Genomic DNA, 20,131 nt, shown 5'->3' with positions numbered 1-20,131 from the left:
AGCCCAGTAGGCAGGGCGTCTGGCAGCCCAGCCGCTCGTCCGACCCCCTCGTCACGTGTGCTAAGGACCGGCACCCAAGCCTCTCGTCTCCGTGGTCGCTGTCCCCCACTCCTGCCCGCCTGTCTGTATGAAGTGCTCTCTGGCCCACACAGCCCCCAGACGCTGTTGTTGATCCATGATGGGAACGCAAGTGGCTCTCTTCTCTAATCATTTTTCATAATGCGTCCAAGACTCTGCCCCGCCCTGTCGTAGCATGTTGCACCTTGAATTGCAGTTTATATGCCTCCTCTCCCACTCCTCTCTTGAGCATCTCGAGATGTAGCAATATTTCACTCATCTTCCTATGGTGCCTAATAATAATAGAAAGAGGGATCGCTTCCATTTGTGTGGCCCTGCTCCAGGCACCGTGCTAGAGGCCTTTCATACCTTCTCTCAGATCTTCAAAGGAACCTTGCCAGGTTAGTGTTTTCAGTGCCGTTTTATAGATTAGGAAATGGAGGCTCAGAGGAGCGAAATGGCTCAGCTAGGGCACCGAGCTGCTAAACGTCAGTCACACTTCAATCCCAGGTCTGCCCGGAGGGAAAACTCATGTCTGCTCCTCTGCTGGTCAGTGGCTTCAAAGATGTTCCTCGTGAAGAAAGTGCCGTACTTACCACATGGAATCACATCTCATGTTCTTCCCTTTTATCTGTCTCTAAGTGTAACAGTTATTAGAGATCTTTATTGACAGAATGTTTATTTGCTGTATGAGGTTCTAACACGCATGCGCGCGTGCGCGCGCGGGCGCGGGCGCACACACACACACACACACACACACAGACACACACACACACACACACACACACACACGATAGGTGACTAACTGATGCTGTAACTTTTAAAAAGCTGAGCACCAGATTGGGTCATTCAGCTCTGTCTACTTAGGATTCAGCTCAGGGAACAAATGATTTTTGTGACATAAATGCATAATGTGTGTGTTTTTTTCCCTACAATAGACAAGCAGAATGTTTAAAGTGTCTTAAAGCCCCAGATTTACTTAGCATTTGCATCTTTCAGTAGCTTATCATGAACTGATTGGTGATATTTCATGTTATCCCAAATGTAAAGAGAATGCTTCATTTCATGGAAATATAGTAGTAAAAGCCCTATCTATTCCCCTGGTGATATCAAAGTAGGGTGAATAGCTATAAAAAGGAGGTGGAAGTCTTAGTGCTGCTTTATTTTAAGCATCAGAATATTTCTCATACATTAACAGAATCATTTATGATTTCCAGATGTTTGTTTTTTTTAATTTAATGATGGTATATTTGCTAAAATAAATTTCCAGTTATTCTCAAAGAAAATCTTTTGTACAGATCTGTGCTACTTGAGAATTGTATTTTGAGGCAACACTTTTATTTATAATTTTATGAGAGAGGAGAGTATGGCAGTGGTTGGGTTTTACCCGATGCCAAAGGACAAGGTGAAAAAGACTGAATTTCAATGCAGTGTTTTAAACATAAAATCACTTAGTTAAAAGAGCAGCCTTTGGGGGAGAGTTTTCCCATCCCCCAGACATCCTAGCCTGGTGTGCGTGCCACCGATAAACAAAACCAAGGAAACAAGCCACAGTTACATATTTGTAAGGTATAAATTATGCATCTCTGACTTGCCAGCTCCTGCCTTTTTACTTACCAAAAAAAAAGTCGTGCTCCCTGTGTAATGTTGGCTCATTTCCAGAATGTGTATTCCTTACCGCTTAGCTGCTAGCTGCGACACCAGACCCCCTTGCTGTCTGAATTTGCACAACAGTGCATACCCAGAGCTCCTCCATAAATAGTCTGTTCTCCTCACACTCGAGGCAAAAACAACCACAGGAAATCTGGGAATGTGCAGCTAGCCCCGCGTAATGGATCTCAGCCTGCAGGGCCAGCAGGAGAGCACACGTGTACGCAGCCTCCGCTCCTGGCCCTGCAGCACTGTTTACCTAAGGGGCCAGGAAGTCTGCGCGCAGAAGACACCATGTTGCTGCTGCAGCCTTGGCGACGGCACTAGCTGAGTTTTGGGTTTTCGTTTACAGTCTGGAGAGCCGTCCTCCTTTAAGGAAACACAAACTCCTTTTCCCTCCTTCCTGGCCCCAGTCAGTAATCATCCAGACTGTCAGCTGCCAGCAGTTATCAGGAAGAGCAGCCGCAGAAAGCATCTTGTCTTTCTTCCAGAAGCAAAGTTAAAGGAGCGCAGACGGATGGTCGCTTTTTGCATGCAAGTGGCCAGCTAGCATCCAGGGGGCATCAACCTATGATTTCGGTTTCCGTGCCGGGGACATCGGCAGCTGTGGCTTGGGAGGTTTCACCCAGCAGGAGTGGAATTGCTGCGGACGTGTGGGGGTTTTGATGAGCAGTAAAGATTTGGGGACATTGTGCTGTTATTGCAGGACCCCACCATGAAGATCCAGGAGCGTCCCAGCCTACCTGACAGCAAGCTGCAGAGGACTCCAAATGCTGATGACCAGCAAGAGAGCTTTGTCTCCGGAGCGCCGGAGCTGGACCTGACTGCATTGTGCGATGAGAAGAGCTGGGAAGGTAAGGTCGTCTGCTGTTTGGATGATTTAATAGTGGAAAAGCATATGTAAATTAGCAGAAAGGAGAAGCATGTTGGATGTGTGGGTGAGAGCGAGAGCTGTGTGTGCAGAAGTAAACCACATTTCTAAATGACTGAAAATCCTTCCCCTGACATAGGAATGTGTCACGTTCAGTGTTGCCAAGAGTAACTGCAATCTATGAAAGAAAATGTGCTTATCCTTTATTATAGTGTCACCTTGCAGTCCTTTTTTTTTTTTTTTTTCTCATTTTGACTCTCCAGGGGCGCTGATGTGTGAGTGCCTTTTTCCCTCTAGGAGTACAAGCTGAGTAATAGGGAACTGGTGTGCATTTAGGGTTTGCTGTCAGTGTAACTGCTTCCCCCTGCTACATGCCCACCATCCACCTCCTTTGCTAAGTCTCCTCCCCATTTTTCAAGATGATTTTGATCTGCTTTGATTCTATGTTTGTTTTTATGGATAGAATTTTTAAATCCAGGTTAGCAAAGAAGGAATTTGCTTATCAGGAAAGCACTGAATAAAAGTGCTTCTTCTTGAAAGCCTGTAATACATTGCTTTAGATTGGTTTTTCTACAGACTTTTGACAAAAACGTTAGAAATTTACTTCTGCGGAAGAAGAGGGTATCCTCATCTTGTCAAAACTGTATTTCAGGGAGGATCCTGCAGCAGTTCTGTCAAGCTGCTGTTCTTCCATTTTCCATGTGTCTGCATCCAAACATATCAGTGTGTGTCCAAAATAAGTGCCCATCTGCCTCTAGGCCGTATGTGTGTTTGAAGGCTACAGAGAGGGAGAAATTGTGCTCCTGAGTTCAGAACAGCAGCCTGATTTAACACAATGACTTAGCAGAGAATGACAACTATTAAGAAAATCAGTCTTTTTCAAAAGCACCTGAGTTTCTTGTCTTCTGCCCACCCCTTTTTAACCAAAAAGTATTCATTATGTTAACGATCTTAGATGAAGGGCCAAAAGATGATCTAAAAAGAGCACAAGGTGAAAAATAGTGGCACCCATGATGCTCCTTGCATCGGGCTTTAGGGAAACAAAATCAAACTGGTTTTTTATTCTAATTTTCCCTCTTTGCAATCTAAGAAACGTGTTCCAGTTCCTTTTGTTGTCGTTTTGTTTTGTTTTCCCCGTGTAATTAAGCAGTGGCTCTGAGATTTTGTCAGATCGTCCCAGCCCATAATCTGTCCACTGGGGGAAGAATTCCGGGTTTTTTGTTCTGTTTTTAAGGGATCCGTTCCTGGCTGGTGTTCGTTGTTGTTCTTTTGTGTACTTTGAAATAATCAGGTGTGCTTTTAATTCATACATTAAAAACAACCTTACCACCCCACCAAAAAAAAGTCCCACGGTAGCCACTGTCACCCAGATAAAACAAAAACAGTAGCCAAAATCAGTGCTATGTTTGGGTTTCAAGAATATGGTCTCCTCATATCATTAACATACAGCTCTAGATAAAAACTAGGACTTTGGGTCAGAATTCAAATTGGCCATATTATCTTGATGATTTATTGAGGAAAGGGGAAGGTAGATTCTTCCTCCTCCTACTGAAGTGGACTCAGGTGTTGGATTGTTTTTACTTTGGTTAATCATAAATGTATAGTCTCTTCCAGCACACTTAAAGAGGCTAAATATAAAACTGAAAAATCTCTCCAGAGTGGGTGAAAGCTAACTTATTGTTTCCTTAAAACTATTTCATCACTTAATGTAAAGAACTTTCTGCCAGATAAAAAGTAAGTTGAAGGGACCAATATTTTATTATATTTTGTATTAGAAAAGTAGATGAATTTTTTTTTTTTTTGCGGTACGCAGGCCTCTCACTGTTGTGGCCTCTCCCATTGCAGAGCACAGGCTCTGGACGCGCAGGCTCAGCGGCCATGGCTCACGGGCCCAGCCGCTCCGCGGCATGTGGGGTCTTCCCAGACCGGGGCACGAACCCGCGTCCCCTGCATCGGCAGGCGGACTCTCAACCGCTGTGCCACCAGGGAAGGCCCTAGATGAAATTTTTAAAGCTTATGGCCAGAAAGAAATACATTTTACTGTGCTTGGGAATGTGAATTGTGTTATCCATGTAATTTATGAAATAAGTAGTTTTAACGTTTTTGGTTTTGTTTTGCCGATTACTGCATTTGTCATTGAACTTGCATATCTCAGAAATCTACGTGGATTCATTTCAAGGCTGTTTAGATCATTTGGTTACTGCTTTCAGTATATTTATATGTATATTCATTTATTTTAAAGGTCCACTTTACATTATAGCAGTAATATAGCTGTAAGTCTAGTCAAAGGAATTTTTGCATAGAGCGTGGCTAAGATGAGAGCAGTCAGTTCAGTCACTGAACTGAACCACTTTTTCTATAGCTTCAGTAAGAAACAACATGGTGGCTTTCCAGTAAGGAATTAACTTGGCACTCATTTAAACGGTGGATGTGAAACCAGTGCAACAAAATACATAAACAAAAGGAGTAGTTACCGAAACCGTATGAGCCAGTGTCCCTCGATAGGTCTCCGTCACTAGTCTCCAGACCACCGTGTCGTGTAACCCCCTCTTTTTGGTTTGCTTAGTCTCCATCCCCAAGCCGTAGTTCATTCTCCTTCACAGAATATCAGGGGAGACAGTACTTAATGAGCAGCCTGCTGGTACTGTTCTCTGCCGTGTATGCTCCCACGTGGAAATGATGCTCTCTGGCTTCTGGGGCATATGGTATCAGGGAAATAAAAAGAAAAATGAAACTGATAATAGGTTCCATAGGCTACGTAGAGTGGAACCCTCTCAAAGTGCATGTGGGATCACGGTCTAGTTGTGCTTGTTGACAGATACATAACACATGCTTGATCTTCTTTTTTCTCTACGTGCAGCTATGTATTAGGGCACATTATTTGATCTGTCCACGTGACAGCAACATCATCATCACTCTTTCTAGGGTTTCCGCTCTCCAAAATTAAAGGAATACACAAATCAAATGAACTCGTCTTCCTTATTTAAAGTCCTTGAAAGTTACATAATTAGAATGTTGCTAATCGGCCAGTTCATGTTGATTTCCACCCCTTGTGGAAGGACCGAGATGTAAACACTCGGTTACTCTATTAGATTTGTCCTGGTGAAATCAGCTTTGAAAGAACATTTTTTAAAGGACATAAAATACTTCAGATATCTCATTCATCACTTACTGCTTATCAAAAATCACTGTAGAAAGGAAATTCTCTAAAAAAAAAATGATAGAGAAGCCAGGGATCTTAAAGATCTTACAGTTGAGCCCTCCCATTATACAGCTAAGAAAGCTGAGGCTAAAAGAGGCGACATGATGATTCAAGATCACTGTCTCCCGACTTCCACCCTCTTTCTGAGCAGTGCCGGTTCAGTACCACGGCAGGCAGCGGACCATGAGGTTAAGAGGCAGACACATCGAGAGTTCAGATCATGGCTCTACCACTTAATCAGCTTTGTGGACAAGGTAGTCAGCCTGTCTCCGTTTGGGCCTCGGCTTCCCCATCTTGTAATAGGTGACACAGTACCTAATAACGTGTAGTAACTATAGTAGTATCTACTTAGTATGTTTTTGCAGGATTAAATGAGCTAACATAGGCAGAGTACTCAGCACAGTCACTTGTTGGGCACTGAGTGAGTGTTAGCTGATGTTGCTTTTTTGTTTGTTTTAACTTTTTATTTTCTCTTGGAGTGTAGCCGATTAACAATGTTGTGATAGTTTCAGGTGCACAGCAAAGGGACTCAGCCATACATATACGTGTATCCACTCTCCCCCAAACTCCCCTCCCAGCCAGGCTGCCGCATAACATTGAGCAGAGTTCCCTGTGCTATACAGGAGGTCCTTGTTGGTTATTCATTTTAAATATAGCAGTGTATACATGTCAGTCCCAAACTCCCTAACTATCCCTTCCCCCCATCCTTCCCCCCAGTAACCATAAGTTTGTTCTCTAAGTCTGTGAGTCTGTTTCTGTTTTGTAAATAAGTTCACTTGTATCATTTCTTTTTAGATTCCACATATAAGGGATGTCATACGATGTTTCTCTTTCTCTGTCTGACCTACTTCACTCAGTAGGACAAACATGCACCCCAGTGTTCATTGCAGCTCTGTTTACAATAGCCAAGACATGGAGGCAACCTAAATGTCCATTGACAGAGGAATGGAAAAAGAAGATGTGGTGCATATATATATAATGGAATATTACTCGGCCATTAAAAAGAATAAAATAATGCCATTTGCAGAACACGGATGGACCTAGTTGATGTTATTTCGGATTGATGGTTACTAAGTTTCCCTCTAACTTGGATAGTTTGCGAGACTATTGGAACAATTTAATAGGACAGCCATTGTTCTAAGATTAAATTTTGGAATTCTAAGGAAAATTTTATGAAAGGATTCCCCCAGTGAAGACCCCTCACCGGTGGGGCTTCCATGTTTCTGCATCTGGGATGTGCAGGGACCTCCAGTGCTGCCGAGGAGCCTCCTGGGAAGACAGTGCAACATCACGACGAGTAGGAATGGCTCTAAATAGCATATACATAGGTGGTAATGAGACATGGAAAGCATCAGCTCCCTTAATTCTGTGCAGATTTCTTAGAGATAAATCATCAGTAGTCAGTTTTCTTTGTGTAGTAAATGGATCCAGCCAGCTAAGCAGAGAGGAGCTATGTCCCAGTGATCACGTTAGCATTAGTCAGGGTTGTATTCCCTCTTCCTGCAGTGAATCTCCTTCATTTCCATGTGTGCTGTAAGTGTCTGAACTGGAACTCCCCCAGGACCTCTTCTTTTTTATTACTTAGGTAGCAAGCATGCAGCTTTTATCTCTGTTATTTCTGACCTGCTGTGATGTCAGCTAACCTGGGCGGATTAATTTTTAATAGACGTGCCATACTTAAGTCCAGAGTTCTTTGTGGCCAGACACATGGCTAAAACCAAAACCACCGTACCCAGGGAATTCTGGTCCAGATATGAAAACGCTTTTGCTTTATGTGGTCCTTTAAGATGAAAATCCAGTTTGAAGCCTCAACTCTTTTCTCTTTTCCTTTGAATAATTGTCTTGCAACATATTTGTCTGTTTCATTGCTCTAGAATTACTGATTAAAATATAAAATATTTCCCAAGCCCTCAGTTGGGAATGGTCAGTGAACACAGTCTCAGACTCGCTCTCTAAGCAGGTAGGTAATGCACAGGACATGCTGTCACAGACTACAGGGCTGTTCTCGCTTTGTTCTTGTTATTCTGTTTGAGCGCCAACTATCTTTGAACGCCAACTATTCTTAGATCACTTCAAACTAAAACAGAGGAATAGTTGGTCTTACTGATTCTTTAGTTATATTGAACTATGTATTACATGTAATTATATAACTCTTTTGAGTAGGAGCCTTAAATTATAAGACTGTATAGAATGAAAGAAAGAGAGAAAAATGAGAGAGAAATCATTTAAGCATTTCATATTGCATAGATGAGAAACTTCTGTTCTATCTGCAGCTAATGATGAAACATGTCTTTTTATTTTGTTAAGGTTGAAATTCTTTTTTTTTAACATCTTTATTGGAGTATAATTGCTTTACAATGGTGTGTTAGTTTCTGCTTTATAACAAAGTGAATCAGTTATACATATACATATGTTCCCATATCTCTTCCCTCTTGCATCTCCCTCCCTCCCACCCTCCCTATCCCACCCCTCTAGGTGGTCACAAAGCACCGAGCTGGTCTCCCTGTGCTATGCGGCTGCTTCCCACTATCTATCTATCTTACGTTTGGTAGTGTATATATGTCCATGCCTCTCTCTCACTTCGTCCCAGCTTATAAGGTTGAAATTCTTAATGGTCTTATATTTCTCCTTTTTTATTTATTTATTTACTTATTTATTTTTGGTACGCGGGCCTCTCACTGCTGCGGCCCCTCCCGTTGCTGAGCACAGGCTCCAGACGCGCAGGCTCAGCGGCCATGGCTCACGGGCCCAGCCGCTCCGCGGCATGTGGGATCTTCCCGGACCGGGGCACGAACCCGTGTCCCCTGCATCGGCAGGTGGACTCCCAACCACTGCGCCACCAGGGAAGCCCTATTTCTCATTTTTAAATAAGTGAATTTCCTAGAGATTATCATACCAAGTGAACTAAGACAGAGAAAGACAAATGTCCTATGATACCACTAATATGTGGAATCTAGAAAAATGATACAAATGAACTTATCTACAAAACAGAAATAGACTCACAGACATAGAAAACAAACTTATGGTTACCAGAGGGGAAAGGGGATGGGGAGGGATAAATTAGGAGTTGGGGATTAACAGAGACAAACTACTGTATATAAAATAGGTAAACAATTGTAAAGCAATTATACTCCTATAAAGATGTTAAGAAATAATAATAATAAATAAATGAACAAATAAAATAGATAAACAGCTAGGACCTTCTGTATAGCACAGGAAACTATATTCAATATCTTATAATAACCTATAATGGAAAAGAATCTAAAAAAGAATATACGTGTGTGTGTGTGTGTGTGTATATATGTATACATATATATCTGAATCACCTTGCTGTACACCTGAAATTAACACAACATTGTAAACCAACTATACTTCAATTAAAAAATAAACAGAATCATACAGTAAAAGGTAAAAATTTAAAAAGTGAATTCAAGAAACAGTGTCACCCATAAGCTACAATTTCTTTAGCCATGTACTTTATATATACCACTGGTGACACTAGGAAAATGACACATTTTGTCTTCTTGTCAGTGAAGCGATGGGTCAGAATGGAGCCCCAGAAGACAGCTGTGTTAACAAAAAGGCAGTCTGAGGGATGGCCCCACGTTAGTCACAAAGCATCAACAAGCACATGAGTAGTATTTTGTAGTTAACTCAGGATCACTGTATATTTTTTACTAGAGACATGTTTGGTTAATGGTCACAAACACATACTGTCTTTGCAGAAATTTTGGTGCACAGAGACTACAGAGTTCAAGCTCAAAGCAGAGATTAGTTGTAATATTTTTTAAGAGTTATATCTGCTAGATTCAGACAGATTAAAGGGCTTCAGGACCTCAAGTAACACCTTTTCAAACTGAGTTTTGATGAGGAGAAATGTAGACAGCACACCCATGCCAACATCAACATCAGACTTTGTTTAGCTGATGCCCTCTGTCCTCACCAACCACCGAGCCCTTCCCCCAGGGGTTTTGCTCCTTTGCCACTTGGCAGTGAGGTGGTTGCGTGCTGCTTTACTGTTCAAGTCATCTTAACCCTTTCCCTATCCTGGTTCCATTGATTTTAGTCCTTATAGAAAATTACTCCTGTCTTATGAAATATCATGAAATAGACGATGTCATCTACTCAGCTTAATAGTCCCATCTTCTACAGCTTTATACTACATTTTTGTTCTTTTTCTAGGAATTGCTTTCCACTCACCTTCTCCTTCCCTCATACCCCCTCACCTCGCAATCCATTTTCACTCTTTCCTGTTGGCATTTCCAGAGCTGCTCGTATCTGAGCTCTGCCACTTAGGGGGGGCCAGCCAACAGCGTCAGTGCAAACAATGAAACAACTTCTGTTCGTCTCCGGCTTTAGCCGTGTCTATCTACCAGCATATTCTCTGCCACTCTTTAAGACTCGATAGGCAAGACTCTGTCTTTAACATGCTTTCATTTTTCAAAGTATTTATAGTATCATCTGTGTTACCAGATAACTTGGTTGTCTTTAAATTTTGAGAACCTGTGGGCCTCATCCCACGTGAGGTTCATTTTTTTAAATTAATGCGCCTAACTCTCCTACTGTACTGTGGGGTTTAAAATATTTTTGAGACAGCCATCCTTGTCCTTGAAGCACCTGGCACATTCTGAATTGAAGCACTGTCCTGGAGGAGAGGAGACTGGGTTTCTAGACCCAACTCTTGTCATTGATTAGGTGTTTGCTCTGGAATTCTTTGGGTTTCAGTGTCCTTATGTGTAATCCGTTGGATTGAATCAGTAGTTCTCAAACCTGACTGCATTTTGGAAGACTTGGGAAGCTTTCTAGAGAGTGTGTGTTTGCGTGTGTGTGTCTCACACATATGTGGACCCTCACCTAAAAATTCTGCCTAATTGGGTGCTGTGGGGACCTGTACGGTAGGAGTTATTTATACTTCTCTCTCTGACCCTAATGTGCAGCCAGCTTTGAAAAGTCACCAGGTTAGATGATGTATGAAGTTTCAACCAGCTTTAATGTTCCGTGATTACAGTATGATCTTTTGAAGTAAAATACTGAGTAAGCACTTGTTGAAGATAATTTTGTAGATTTTAGAAATACTTTGATAGCTGAAGGAGCAATTGTTCCATGATTCAAACTGTGGGAATCCCAGAATTTAAGATCATGGCCAAATTCCAGCCTTGTGTAAATCACGGTATCCACAAGTGTATTTAAAGCGTAATCTTTTCTTGTTTTTTTAATGAAGGAGAGGATTACAAATGAAATACCCTACATCATCTGAGATCTATCCCGAAAATATGTCAGATAGGATTTTTTTAATGAGGACAGAAATACATTGAGGTGGGTCTTGCAGTGAAGGGAAATCAATATCATCCTATTCCCTCCCAAAATGACAAATCAGGATTTTGTGCTAAGTCTGTTTTTTTTCAAGCGTGTCTAAAATAATTCATACTGATTTGTCCTTTGTAAGGCTTTCTTTTTTTCTGACTAATTTTATGCATGTATCTTACTTTAACTGTAGTCTTAAGTAGCCTCTGAGGTTTCAAGTACAGAGCATGTGTTTTAAACATGCTAAATCCTAACGTGCTAAGCAGAAGCGCACAAAACAAGCTTATTGAATGACCTCAACGGAGGCCGTAAACTCCTAAACCGATGGGGTCTCACAAGGTTCATGTGATTCCTTAGTGGTTTCCGTGAGGGATGTCCAGCCATGATGCCAAACCACTCCCTCCCAGGCACACGTGAGTTTCTCTTCCATAACACCCTCAGATGGAGAAGTTACCAACAGGGATCTGTGGGGAAAGTTGGAAGCACACACTGTTCCTCAGGGCAGCCCTAGCACATTCTCTTTTGAAGGCAAGTGAGGGTGGAGACAGAGGGTAGATGATGGCTGTCAGTTAGATTTGCTGATTCCGGTCAGGGCATAGTGTCCCGAGTTACAACCTTCCATCTAAAATGTGAAACTGGGAATTCCCCGGTGGTCCAGTGGTTAGAACTCTGCACTTCCACTGCAGGGGGCACGGGTTCTATCTCTGGTTGGGGAGCTAAGAACCTGTAAGCCGTGCAGCACAGCCCAACGAAAACTAAACAAATAAATAAAATGTGCCTCCCGAGTTCAGTTCCTCCTGATGCATTCAGAAAACAAGTGTGCTCTGAAGAACCATTTGGCCTCTTACCTTGTTCTTTTCCAGAGCCCACCCCGGCTTTCTCCTCGTGGCAGCAGGAGAGTGTACACGCTGACGAAGCACGCCTCTCCCCGCAGGCAGGGCGCCTGATTCGGCAGCTCCTGGATGAGGACAGCGGCCCCATGCTCTCTCCCCGCTTCTACGCTTACGGGCAGAGCAGGCAGTACCTGGACGACACGGAAGTGCCCCCTTCTCCCCCCAATTCCCATCCTTTCATGAGGTGTGTTTCTTTATGTCGCAGATGCGCAAAGGTACCATCCCTGTAACATTAGAAGACCTAGGAATGTTGCTGATGGCTAGTAGTTTTTTTAATTAAGTCGTACGTAGATGGAGGAACATATTTGAGACTCTCCATCCTAGTGCACACCCTCTGTTGTAAGTTTTCACTTGACCTGTGGCCCAACTACAGCATCGTCAGCTGCATCTCCATCAGCCCCTCCTTTCCAGAGTTCTCTCATATTTAACCGTGAGGTCCACTGTGCACGTGTCAGTCCTAGCTTCGCCGAATGTAAAGGTGAGCTGGAGAAGACTGGACCTATGGCAAAGGCAGGACATGCAGAGCTCAAGGTCACAACATGAATTAGCAGTCAGCTTTCTTTTATTCGAGAGGATAAACACGGTGTGGACGGTCCCGCCCACCCCTGTCTACCCCATCCTTCATCCCTCATCCCCAGAGCCCCTCCCAGCAGGCGGTGACTGTTCCTAGGGAAGCTGACCCCGCCCTGTGTCCCTCACAGGCGACGCAGCTCCTCTCTGGGCTCCTATGACGATGGGCAAGAGGACCTGACACCTGCGCAGCTCACGCGAAGGATTCAGAGCCTGAAAAAGAAGATCCGAAAGTTTGAAGACAGATTCGAAGAAGAGCGGAAGTACAGGGTGAGCGTCCTCGCCGGCTTCCCTCCGTCCCCCGCCTCCCTCGACGTGATGTATCTGAGTGTCAGCGAGTCAGAGAAGTGATAAAGGGGAGGGGAAATTTCTAGGGAATCTCAAGACAAAAAGGCAGTAAGCACTGGGTAATAAACCCTGATAAACCCCAGACACCATGTATCAGCAAATTCCTTGCACGGGTGTATCCTTACAAAGGAACGGAATGCTTTCCTCAACGTCTTGTAAATTGATCAGTGAACAGGGACGGGAAAAATCATTAAATGAAGTATTTCGCTTGCCTAAAACGTAATTCCAGATTATTTTCTAAAATTTTATTAGTACTGACCTCATTCTACTCTCAGCTCTATCCTTAGTATTTCTCACAAGAGTGGCAAAAAAGGCATTTTTCGTGGTGTTTGTAGTGTAAAATATCATATACCCCTCTGCTTTCTATCCTGTTAGCCTGACAGGTTGAACCCTACAAATAAAAGAGGCCATGGGCCTCATAGAAGTCCATGATCATAAAAATCCAGAATTTTGCCTCTGAGGAATTCTTTGAAAGCATCAAAAATAACCAGATAGGGCTTCCCTGGTGGCGCAGTGGTTGAGAGTCCACCTGCCGATGCAGGGGACACGGGTTCGTGCCCCGGTCCGGGAAGATCCCACATGCCGTGGAGCGGCTGGGCCCGTGAGCCATGACCGCTGGGCCTGCGCATCCAGAGCCTGCACTCCACAACGGGAGAGGCCACAGCAGTGAGAGGCCCGCGTACCGCAAAAAAAAAAAAAATAACCAGATAGTATTAAAAAATAAATAAACAACCAGATATAAAGAAGGATAATGGAATTGCACCTGTGAAGTTGCTCTGATTAATCACGGTTCATTTATTGTTCCAGTGGAACTCAACTTTTCCTTCCTGTTTAAAACAAACTGATTATCAAACTCTTCTTTTTCCTGCCCCAATTCCAAAACATTTACTCAAGATTTCCTTTTCTCAGCCTTCCCACAGCGACAAAGCAGCCAATCCGGAGGTTCTGAAATGGACAAACGACCTTGCCAAATTCCGGAAACAACTTAAAGGTAGGTAAAGCTCTAGACCTACGGTGTGGTCTCCGGAGAACAAGCCAGGTGCAGGAGCTGCGACCTCACCACGTGCTGAGTGCCACTCGCTGCTAAAATATTCCAGGAAAGACAAGTTCCTTGAAGCTGCTTCCCAGGGCTCTACGTGTTCAGGGCACACTTTCTCCATGTCTTCCCATGGCCTCAATCACGGGGAAACCCAGATCAGCTAAGATGCAAATTCGGCAGCATAGTTTTTACTTCCCTAAATCACTAATATAAGGATGATGGTTTCAACTCGAAGGACCTGTTTAATCCAAGGCTTTATTTGCTATGGAATTAAGACATAGAACACAGATGGATATGAGAAGGATTTGGTCCCTGTCCCTCAAAGCGCTTGCTGTCTTTTAGGACACAGAGTCATATATGCAATAGAATAGAATACAAAGTGAAAATAATTCCAATATGAGGTCTATACGTCATACAGAAAAAGTTGGCCAGCACTTGGGCGCTACATCTGCAAATACCTGTAAACGCTAAGGGAATCAGTGTAGGAAGACATCCGCCTCATTCTGAGAACAGCAAACAGGTTGGTGTGGCTAACGCATGGCTGTTAAAGAACTAAAACTTTCTCAGGAATTAGGGTTAGGAAATCATACCAGAGAATCCAGGAAGACGTTATCATTTTTCTTGGGTTTAACACAATAACCCAGGGATTTCGACTGATATTATAATTAGATACTTTCTGGGGGAAGAAAAGACAAGGCTAAGCAGTCATTAACAGCACAGAGAAACAATCTGGGTTCAGCAGACGTCAATTCCCATACGTCTCCGCCCCCAAATCTTTTCTCCTAGAGTCAAAACTGAAGATATCGGAAGAGGACCTAAGCCCCAGGATGCGGCAGCGAAGCAATACTCTCCCCAAGAGTTTCGGCTCCCAGCTTGAGAAAGAAGATGAGAAGAAGCAGGAGCTGGTAGACAAAGCCTTAAAGCCTAGCGTCGAAGCCACGCTGGAGTCCATCCAAAGGAAGCTCCAGGAGAAGCGGGTGGAAACCAGCCGTCCTGAGGACATTAAGGTGTGATTCTCTGAAGGCCCCGAGCCGACCGCCAATCCTAAAGCATTCCAGTCAGCGTGGTAGGATGGCAGGGCACGTCCCAGGGTCCCAGTGGGAAGGGTGGTAGAGCGACACCTTCTTAAACCTCCCACACTCTGAGACGTCCAGAGAAGCAGATAAAACAAACTCAGAGTGTTTTAACTGGAGGGACTTTGGGTTTGGACTGCAGACTGAAAGCAGGAAACCCTGTTGTACAGATTGAAGAATGGACTTGTTTCAGTTAATAGACAGCGTGGTGACTCTCTGAGGATTAGAGACAAGCCTTTGGGAATGTGTGTCCTGTAACTGTAGTCATTGCCGGAGCCGGTAAGCTGAGCCCCATGTGCCTTGCAGCCTTGTTTACCTCAGTCCAGCGTGCCTTTGCCCACGGCATGGGAGATAGGAGTACTCATGGGTGACGATTCTGCTGTGCTGTCTGTGTTTCCAGTAAGACACCAGGAATAGCTAATTCCTAGCTTTGGATCGAGCTAGGGAGGGCTGTTGTATAAACATTCTTTTTAACCTTACCGTGGGAAATTTGTTTAACTAAATAAAGAAGTCGGGACGTTCACAAATATTTTCCCCTTTCTCATTTTCTATCCTTGTGTTTATACAGGATATGACCAAAGACCAGATTGCTAATGAGAAAGTGGCCCTGCAGAAAGCTCTGCTATATTATGAAAGCATTCATGGACGGCCGGTACGTGAATGCATGGAATTTGCTGATTGGGGTAAATTACCTGGCTTTAGAAGGGGATCTTCTACGTTCAGTATTTTGCAGATGAGGTTCCCCGATGTTTAAAATACTCTGTATTTTCACCAGAAGTAAGCTTTCGGAAGGCTACACCAATGATACGAGTTCCACTCTCCAGTAGGTGCTAAATTTCAAAAAGCTCCAAAGAAAAATCAGTTTGCAACTAAAATGTAGTCACTCGTGTCTACACGTGCTTCGAGGGGAAAATGGTGGTGGGGGATATAAATCGGTGCACAGAGCCCTAGAGTGAGGAGACGTGCCTGCCCCTCTCTCTGCCCCCATAAAGCTGTCATCGCCGCCGGCTCTAGGCGTTCTTATCCATAAAAGGAAGGTGCTAAACTAGAATGATCTGCCCTAAAATTCAGTTTCTCTGCAATGCCGTTTGCAACCTGTGTTTGTAGAGAAGTTCTAGCTGCCATCGAGAACCAAAAGTGTGAGGAATCCCAGACGTGTCTTTGGAAGCATTTGAGACCATTTGTTCTTCAGCAAGAGTGTTTATTGAATGTTTGTTGTTAGTCCTGGGGGAGAGAGCTGCATGACAGCTTCTGCTCTGTTCCTTAGGGAACTCGTAATCAGATTGCCTAGTCAGTGACTCTTAGTAACCTTCTGTTAAGAATGTTGTCAAGAACCCAGCAAGACGCGTTCTTAAGAGCAGGTGTGAGGCAGCATGAAGTTTATGTTCACAGATGGATTTTTATACCGCCAAAATGCATAGATCTCTTTTCCAGTCTCAGCCATAGCTTTGTAATGGAGAGAGTCTTTTCATCCGAAATATGCTCTTTTAGATGAAGAAACTTCGAGAATAATGCACTAGACTCTCAGATCTGTGAGGGCAGGGGTTCTGGGTTTTGTTTACCTAATGGTGAACCTGGCCCTGAGCAGCTAGCACAAGACCTGACACGGGGCATGTGCCCAATAAACTATCTGTTGAATGATCCTCCGTGGTATTTTGGTTCTGAATTTATTAGGTTTAAATTACAAACAAAAAACAAAAAAAAAAACTGGAGCTGATGATGACTGATTTTGCTGGCCTGTCCCTGCAGTGGAAAAATACTGGTGCTCTGGGATAATGGTCATGTTTCAAGCCAAGTTTTGTTTTGGATCTTTTAAAGGCGTTGAACCAAATAGTCAATGCTCTGGAGCTCTCCTACATCGGGAAACTTTGTCGTTCTCTTCTGGGGTATTCAAAGCTTGTAGAGATGCAACTAAACTTCTTCTAACAGAGAGAAACCCCTTCTCCACTAAAGGGCTGTCCTCACGGCCACCAGGCAGGCCTCCATGAGGGAGATGGGACTTAGGTATCTTCCTTCTTTCCGTCGTGTGGATTCAGGTTATGACGTTGACAGACTCCTTTAAAGACTTCCTTGCCTGAGCCCCGAGATCTCTCCGCTGAACACTGGTCTTTACCTTACTGTCAGTGCAGGGGTTTGTGTGCCATGGTACTTGTTGCTCCGAGCTGGGCACAGAGTCTCTCATTCTGCCTGGACTGTGGCAGCATGCAGGCGGTAGGATCAGCCGACCTAGATGCAAACCTCCGCCCTGCTGACTCCGGCTCCGTGACTCGACTGCTTAGGTAACTCTCAGAGCCTCAGTGTTTTGTCTTCATGATAGATGTCTGTTATAGGTTGTCATGGAGATTAAATGACATTACACACACACACACACACACACACACACACACACACACATTTACCTGTAGGCTGTCTGGCATTGAGGAAGTAGGGCAGAATGGCTTTGGGGAGAGATGGGTGGGATTCCTCAGTAAATGATAGGTTTCACTTCTGGTACAATTATATGTTCTGCCTTCTGCTGTCTATTTCTTATTAAATGATTGAATCAGGAGAAATGCACAGTTTTTAGCACTCTTATCGTTAGGAATCTGAACTATTAATTCGTGGTCCTTTCTTTCATCGTTATTTTATTTTATTTCGTTTTATTTTTTGTTATTTTTTTTGCGGTACGCGGGCCTCTCACTGTCGTGGCCTCTCCCATTGCAGAGCACAGGCTCCGGACGCGCAGGCTCAGCGGCCATGGCTCACGGGCCCAGCCGCTCGGCGGCATGTGGGATCTTCCCGACCGGGGCACGAACCCGTGTCCCCTGCATCGGCAGGCGGACTCTCACCACTGCGCCACCAGGGAAGCCCCATCATTCTTTTAGATGAAGGAAGCACACTTCTGGGATCTGAATTCTAGCATCTCACGGGGCAGGGGACAAATGCTCTAGGAAGTTCAAGTGTCATTGATTCCTGTTCCTGAGTCGGGCTTTCTGCCTGTCTCTGGAACATGATACTCCAGCCTCCTCAGGAAAAGCAGAGTTCACTTGATATCTGGCCAGTCTGAAAATCAAAGAGTGAACTTTTCATTCTTAGATCTGTGATGTTGCCACGGACCCTGGACTTATAAATACGAAAAATACATATACTTCCAGAGCTAAAACATTATTGAACGTTTGTTGTTAGTCCTGGGGGAGAGAGTAGCATGGCAGCTTCTGCTCTATTCCTTGGGGAGCTCGTAATCAGATGGCCTAGTCAGTGACTCTTAGTAACCTTCTGTTAAGAATGTTGTCAAGAACCCAGCAAGACACGTTCTTAAGAGCAGGTGTGAGGCAGCATGAAGTTTATGTTCACAGATGGATTTTTATACCGCCAAAAGGCAGATCTCTTTTCCAGTCTCAGCCATAGCTTTGTAATGGAGAGAGTCTTTTCATCCGAAATATGCTCTTTTAGATGAAGAAACTTCGAGAATAATGCACTAGACTCTCAGATCTGTGAGGGCAGGGATTCCAAACCCCGAGTGTTTTAGAAAAGCAGATGCTTAGAGCCTGATGGTTTTTTGCTGAGTCTACAGATTGTGATATAAAAGGACACTAACAGTCAAAATCACAGGCCACGTGTGCTGCTTCTGTACATGTTTTGACGAGGCTGTTTGCTCTAACGGGACACCCTCCAGACAGACCGACACATGTAAGGAAAACAAAAACACGCTCATCTACACACTGGCACATAATTCCCTATGAATTATTATTGAAGTGTGTCCTTTTCAACATTTGAGGGTCTCATCAGAAGGCCAGGTCACAGAAGTCCGACAGACAGCTGCAGCTCCCTGTGTTACCTTGTTTACGGAGCCCGATGATGGTGGAGGGGAGAGACTGGGTGGCTTGCTCACAGCTTCTGGGTTCTCACTGATATATTTTAATCTTTTGTTTAAAAAACCGGGGGACTAACAGGACCCTAAACGCACCATGTTCAAATTTAAATGCAAATTCTAAAGCCAACATAAAAATACTGTCATTTGTTTATCTGCTGTTTGGGATTATTTGATCTGATCTTTGCCCAGTCAGCCTAGCATTGTCACCTGATAGTAAAGAAGAGAGGGTCACCGTTTTCCGAATCAACGGGCCAAGAATGCGGCCGTTATAAGAATGCATCTCATCTGTCTTCTCCCACTAGCGGTTTTGTGACTCAGAGACACCCCTCCACTCACAGATTCAGACCATTTTTTGTTTTACTAAGGAGATTTGATATATTTTTCTGAGACTTATAGAGCAAACCAAATAGGATAGTAAGAGACCAGTGGATGGAGATTTCGTTCCATCAAAAGCAAAGGTTGAGTGGAAGGTGCTGCCTTCACCCATGAGATCTTCATAGCTAGATGTTCATGCTGTCTTGATTTGGGTGTAAACGTGTATCTTAGGCTTAACCCTATTTCCGCACGTTGAAAGCCACTCAGAGCTGCCACTTAAATGAAAATTTAAATAAAGGCTTGAAGCAAGAAGAGGGAGGGGCTTCCCTGGTGGCACAGTGGTTGAGAGTCCGCCTGCTGATGCAGGGGACATGGGTTCGTGCCCCGGTCCGGGAAGATCCCACATTCCGCGGAGTGGCTGGGCCCGTGAGCCATGGCCGCTGAGCCTGCGCGTCCGGAGCCTGTGCTCCGCAACGGGAGAGGCCACAACAGGGAGAAGACCGTGTACCACAAAAAAAAAAAAAAAAAAAAGGAGGGAAAGTATGTTGAAAAGACAATATACTATAAGCTTGGCCTAAAGTCATTTTTAAGCAATTATGGATCATAACGATTTTCTAATTTGAATTCTGCAGTTTACCAGTCAAGAAACCGAGACTCAACCTCACTGGCTCATTCAAACGGCTATTCTTGGTTAGGAGTGGAGTCCCTGAGCAGCTGATGACTCGAGAATAAGAGATGGCAAACTTCCGAACAGTTTGCCCCTGGTCGACTTAATATCAGCGGCCCTTTTTTTAACGGTTTAACCAAGGAGCTGCTTTGTTTTTCTAACTCTGGGTTCGATTTTGGCTCTGCTCACAAGTCCAGCAGTGGCAATTACATAAGACGTGGCTTTACGAAGGGTGAAAGTCGTGTTGGCCTTTGGTATCTCCAGGCCTTTGGCTTCAGCCATTTATCAT

The 20,131-nt window shown here is 44.0% G+C and overlaps 1 protein-coding gene across 2 annotated transcripts in view; it reads left to right on the top strand.

Annotated features, from left to right (window-relative positions):
• The window catches only part of FAM13A (family with sequence similarity 13 member A), a 335,740-nt gene that overhangs the window by 296,335 nt on the left and 19,274 nt on the right, over positions 1-20,131 (top strand). For both annotated transcript variants that reach the window (XM_060147573.1, XM_060147574.1), the window contains 6 exons: positions 2,414-2,561; positions 11,948-12,161; positions 12,679-12,817; positions 13,805-13,886; positions 14,721-14,941; positions 15,576-15,659. In XM_060147573.1, the coding sequence (XP_060003556.1) occupies positions 2,414-2,561; positions 11,948-12,161; positions 12,679-12,817; positions 13,805-13,886; positions 14,721-14,941; positions 15,576-15,659 (888 nt within the window). The remainder of the gene's footprint in view (positions 1-2,413; positions 2,562-11,947; positions 12,162-12,678; positions 12,818-13,804; positions 13,887-14,720; positions 14,942-15,575; positions 15,660-20,131) is intronic.

This window comes from Lagenorhynchus albirostris, chromosome 4 (assembly GCF_949774975.1).
Source record: "Lagenorhynchus albirostris chromosome 4, mLagAlb1.1, whole genome shotgun sequence".
Classification (NCBI taxonomy): domain Eukaryota; kingdom Metazoa; phylum Chordata; class Mammalia; order Artiodactyla; family Delphinidae; genus Lagenorhynchus; species Lagenorhynchus albirostris.
The sequence above is the reverse complement of the archived record's forward strand: the minus strand, read 5'-3'. Positions and strand labels throughout refer to the sequence as shown.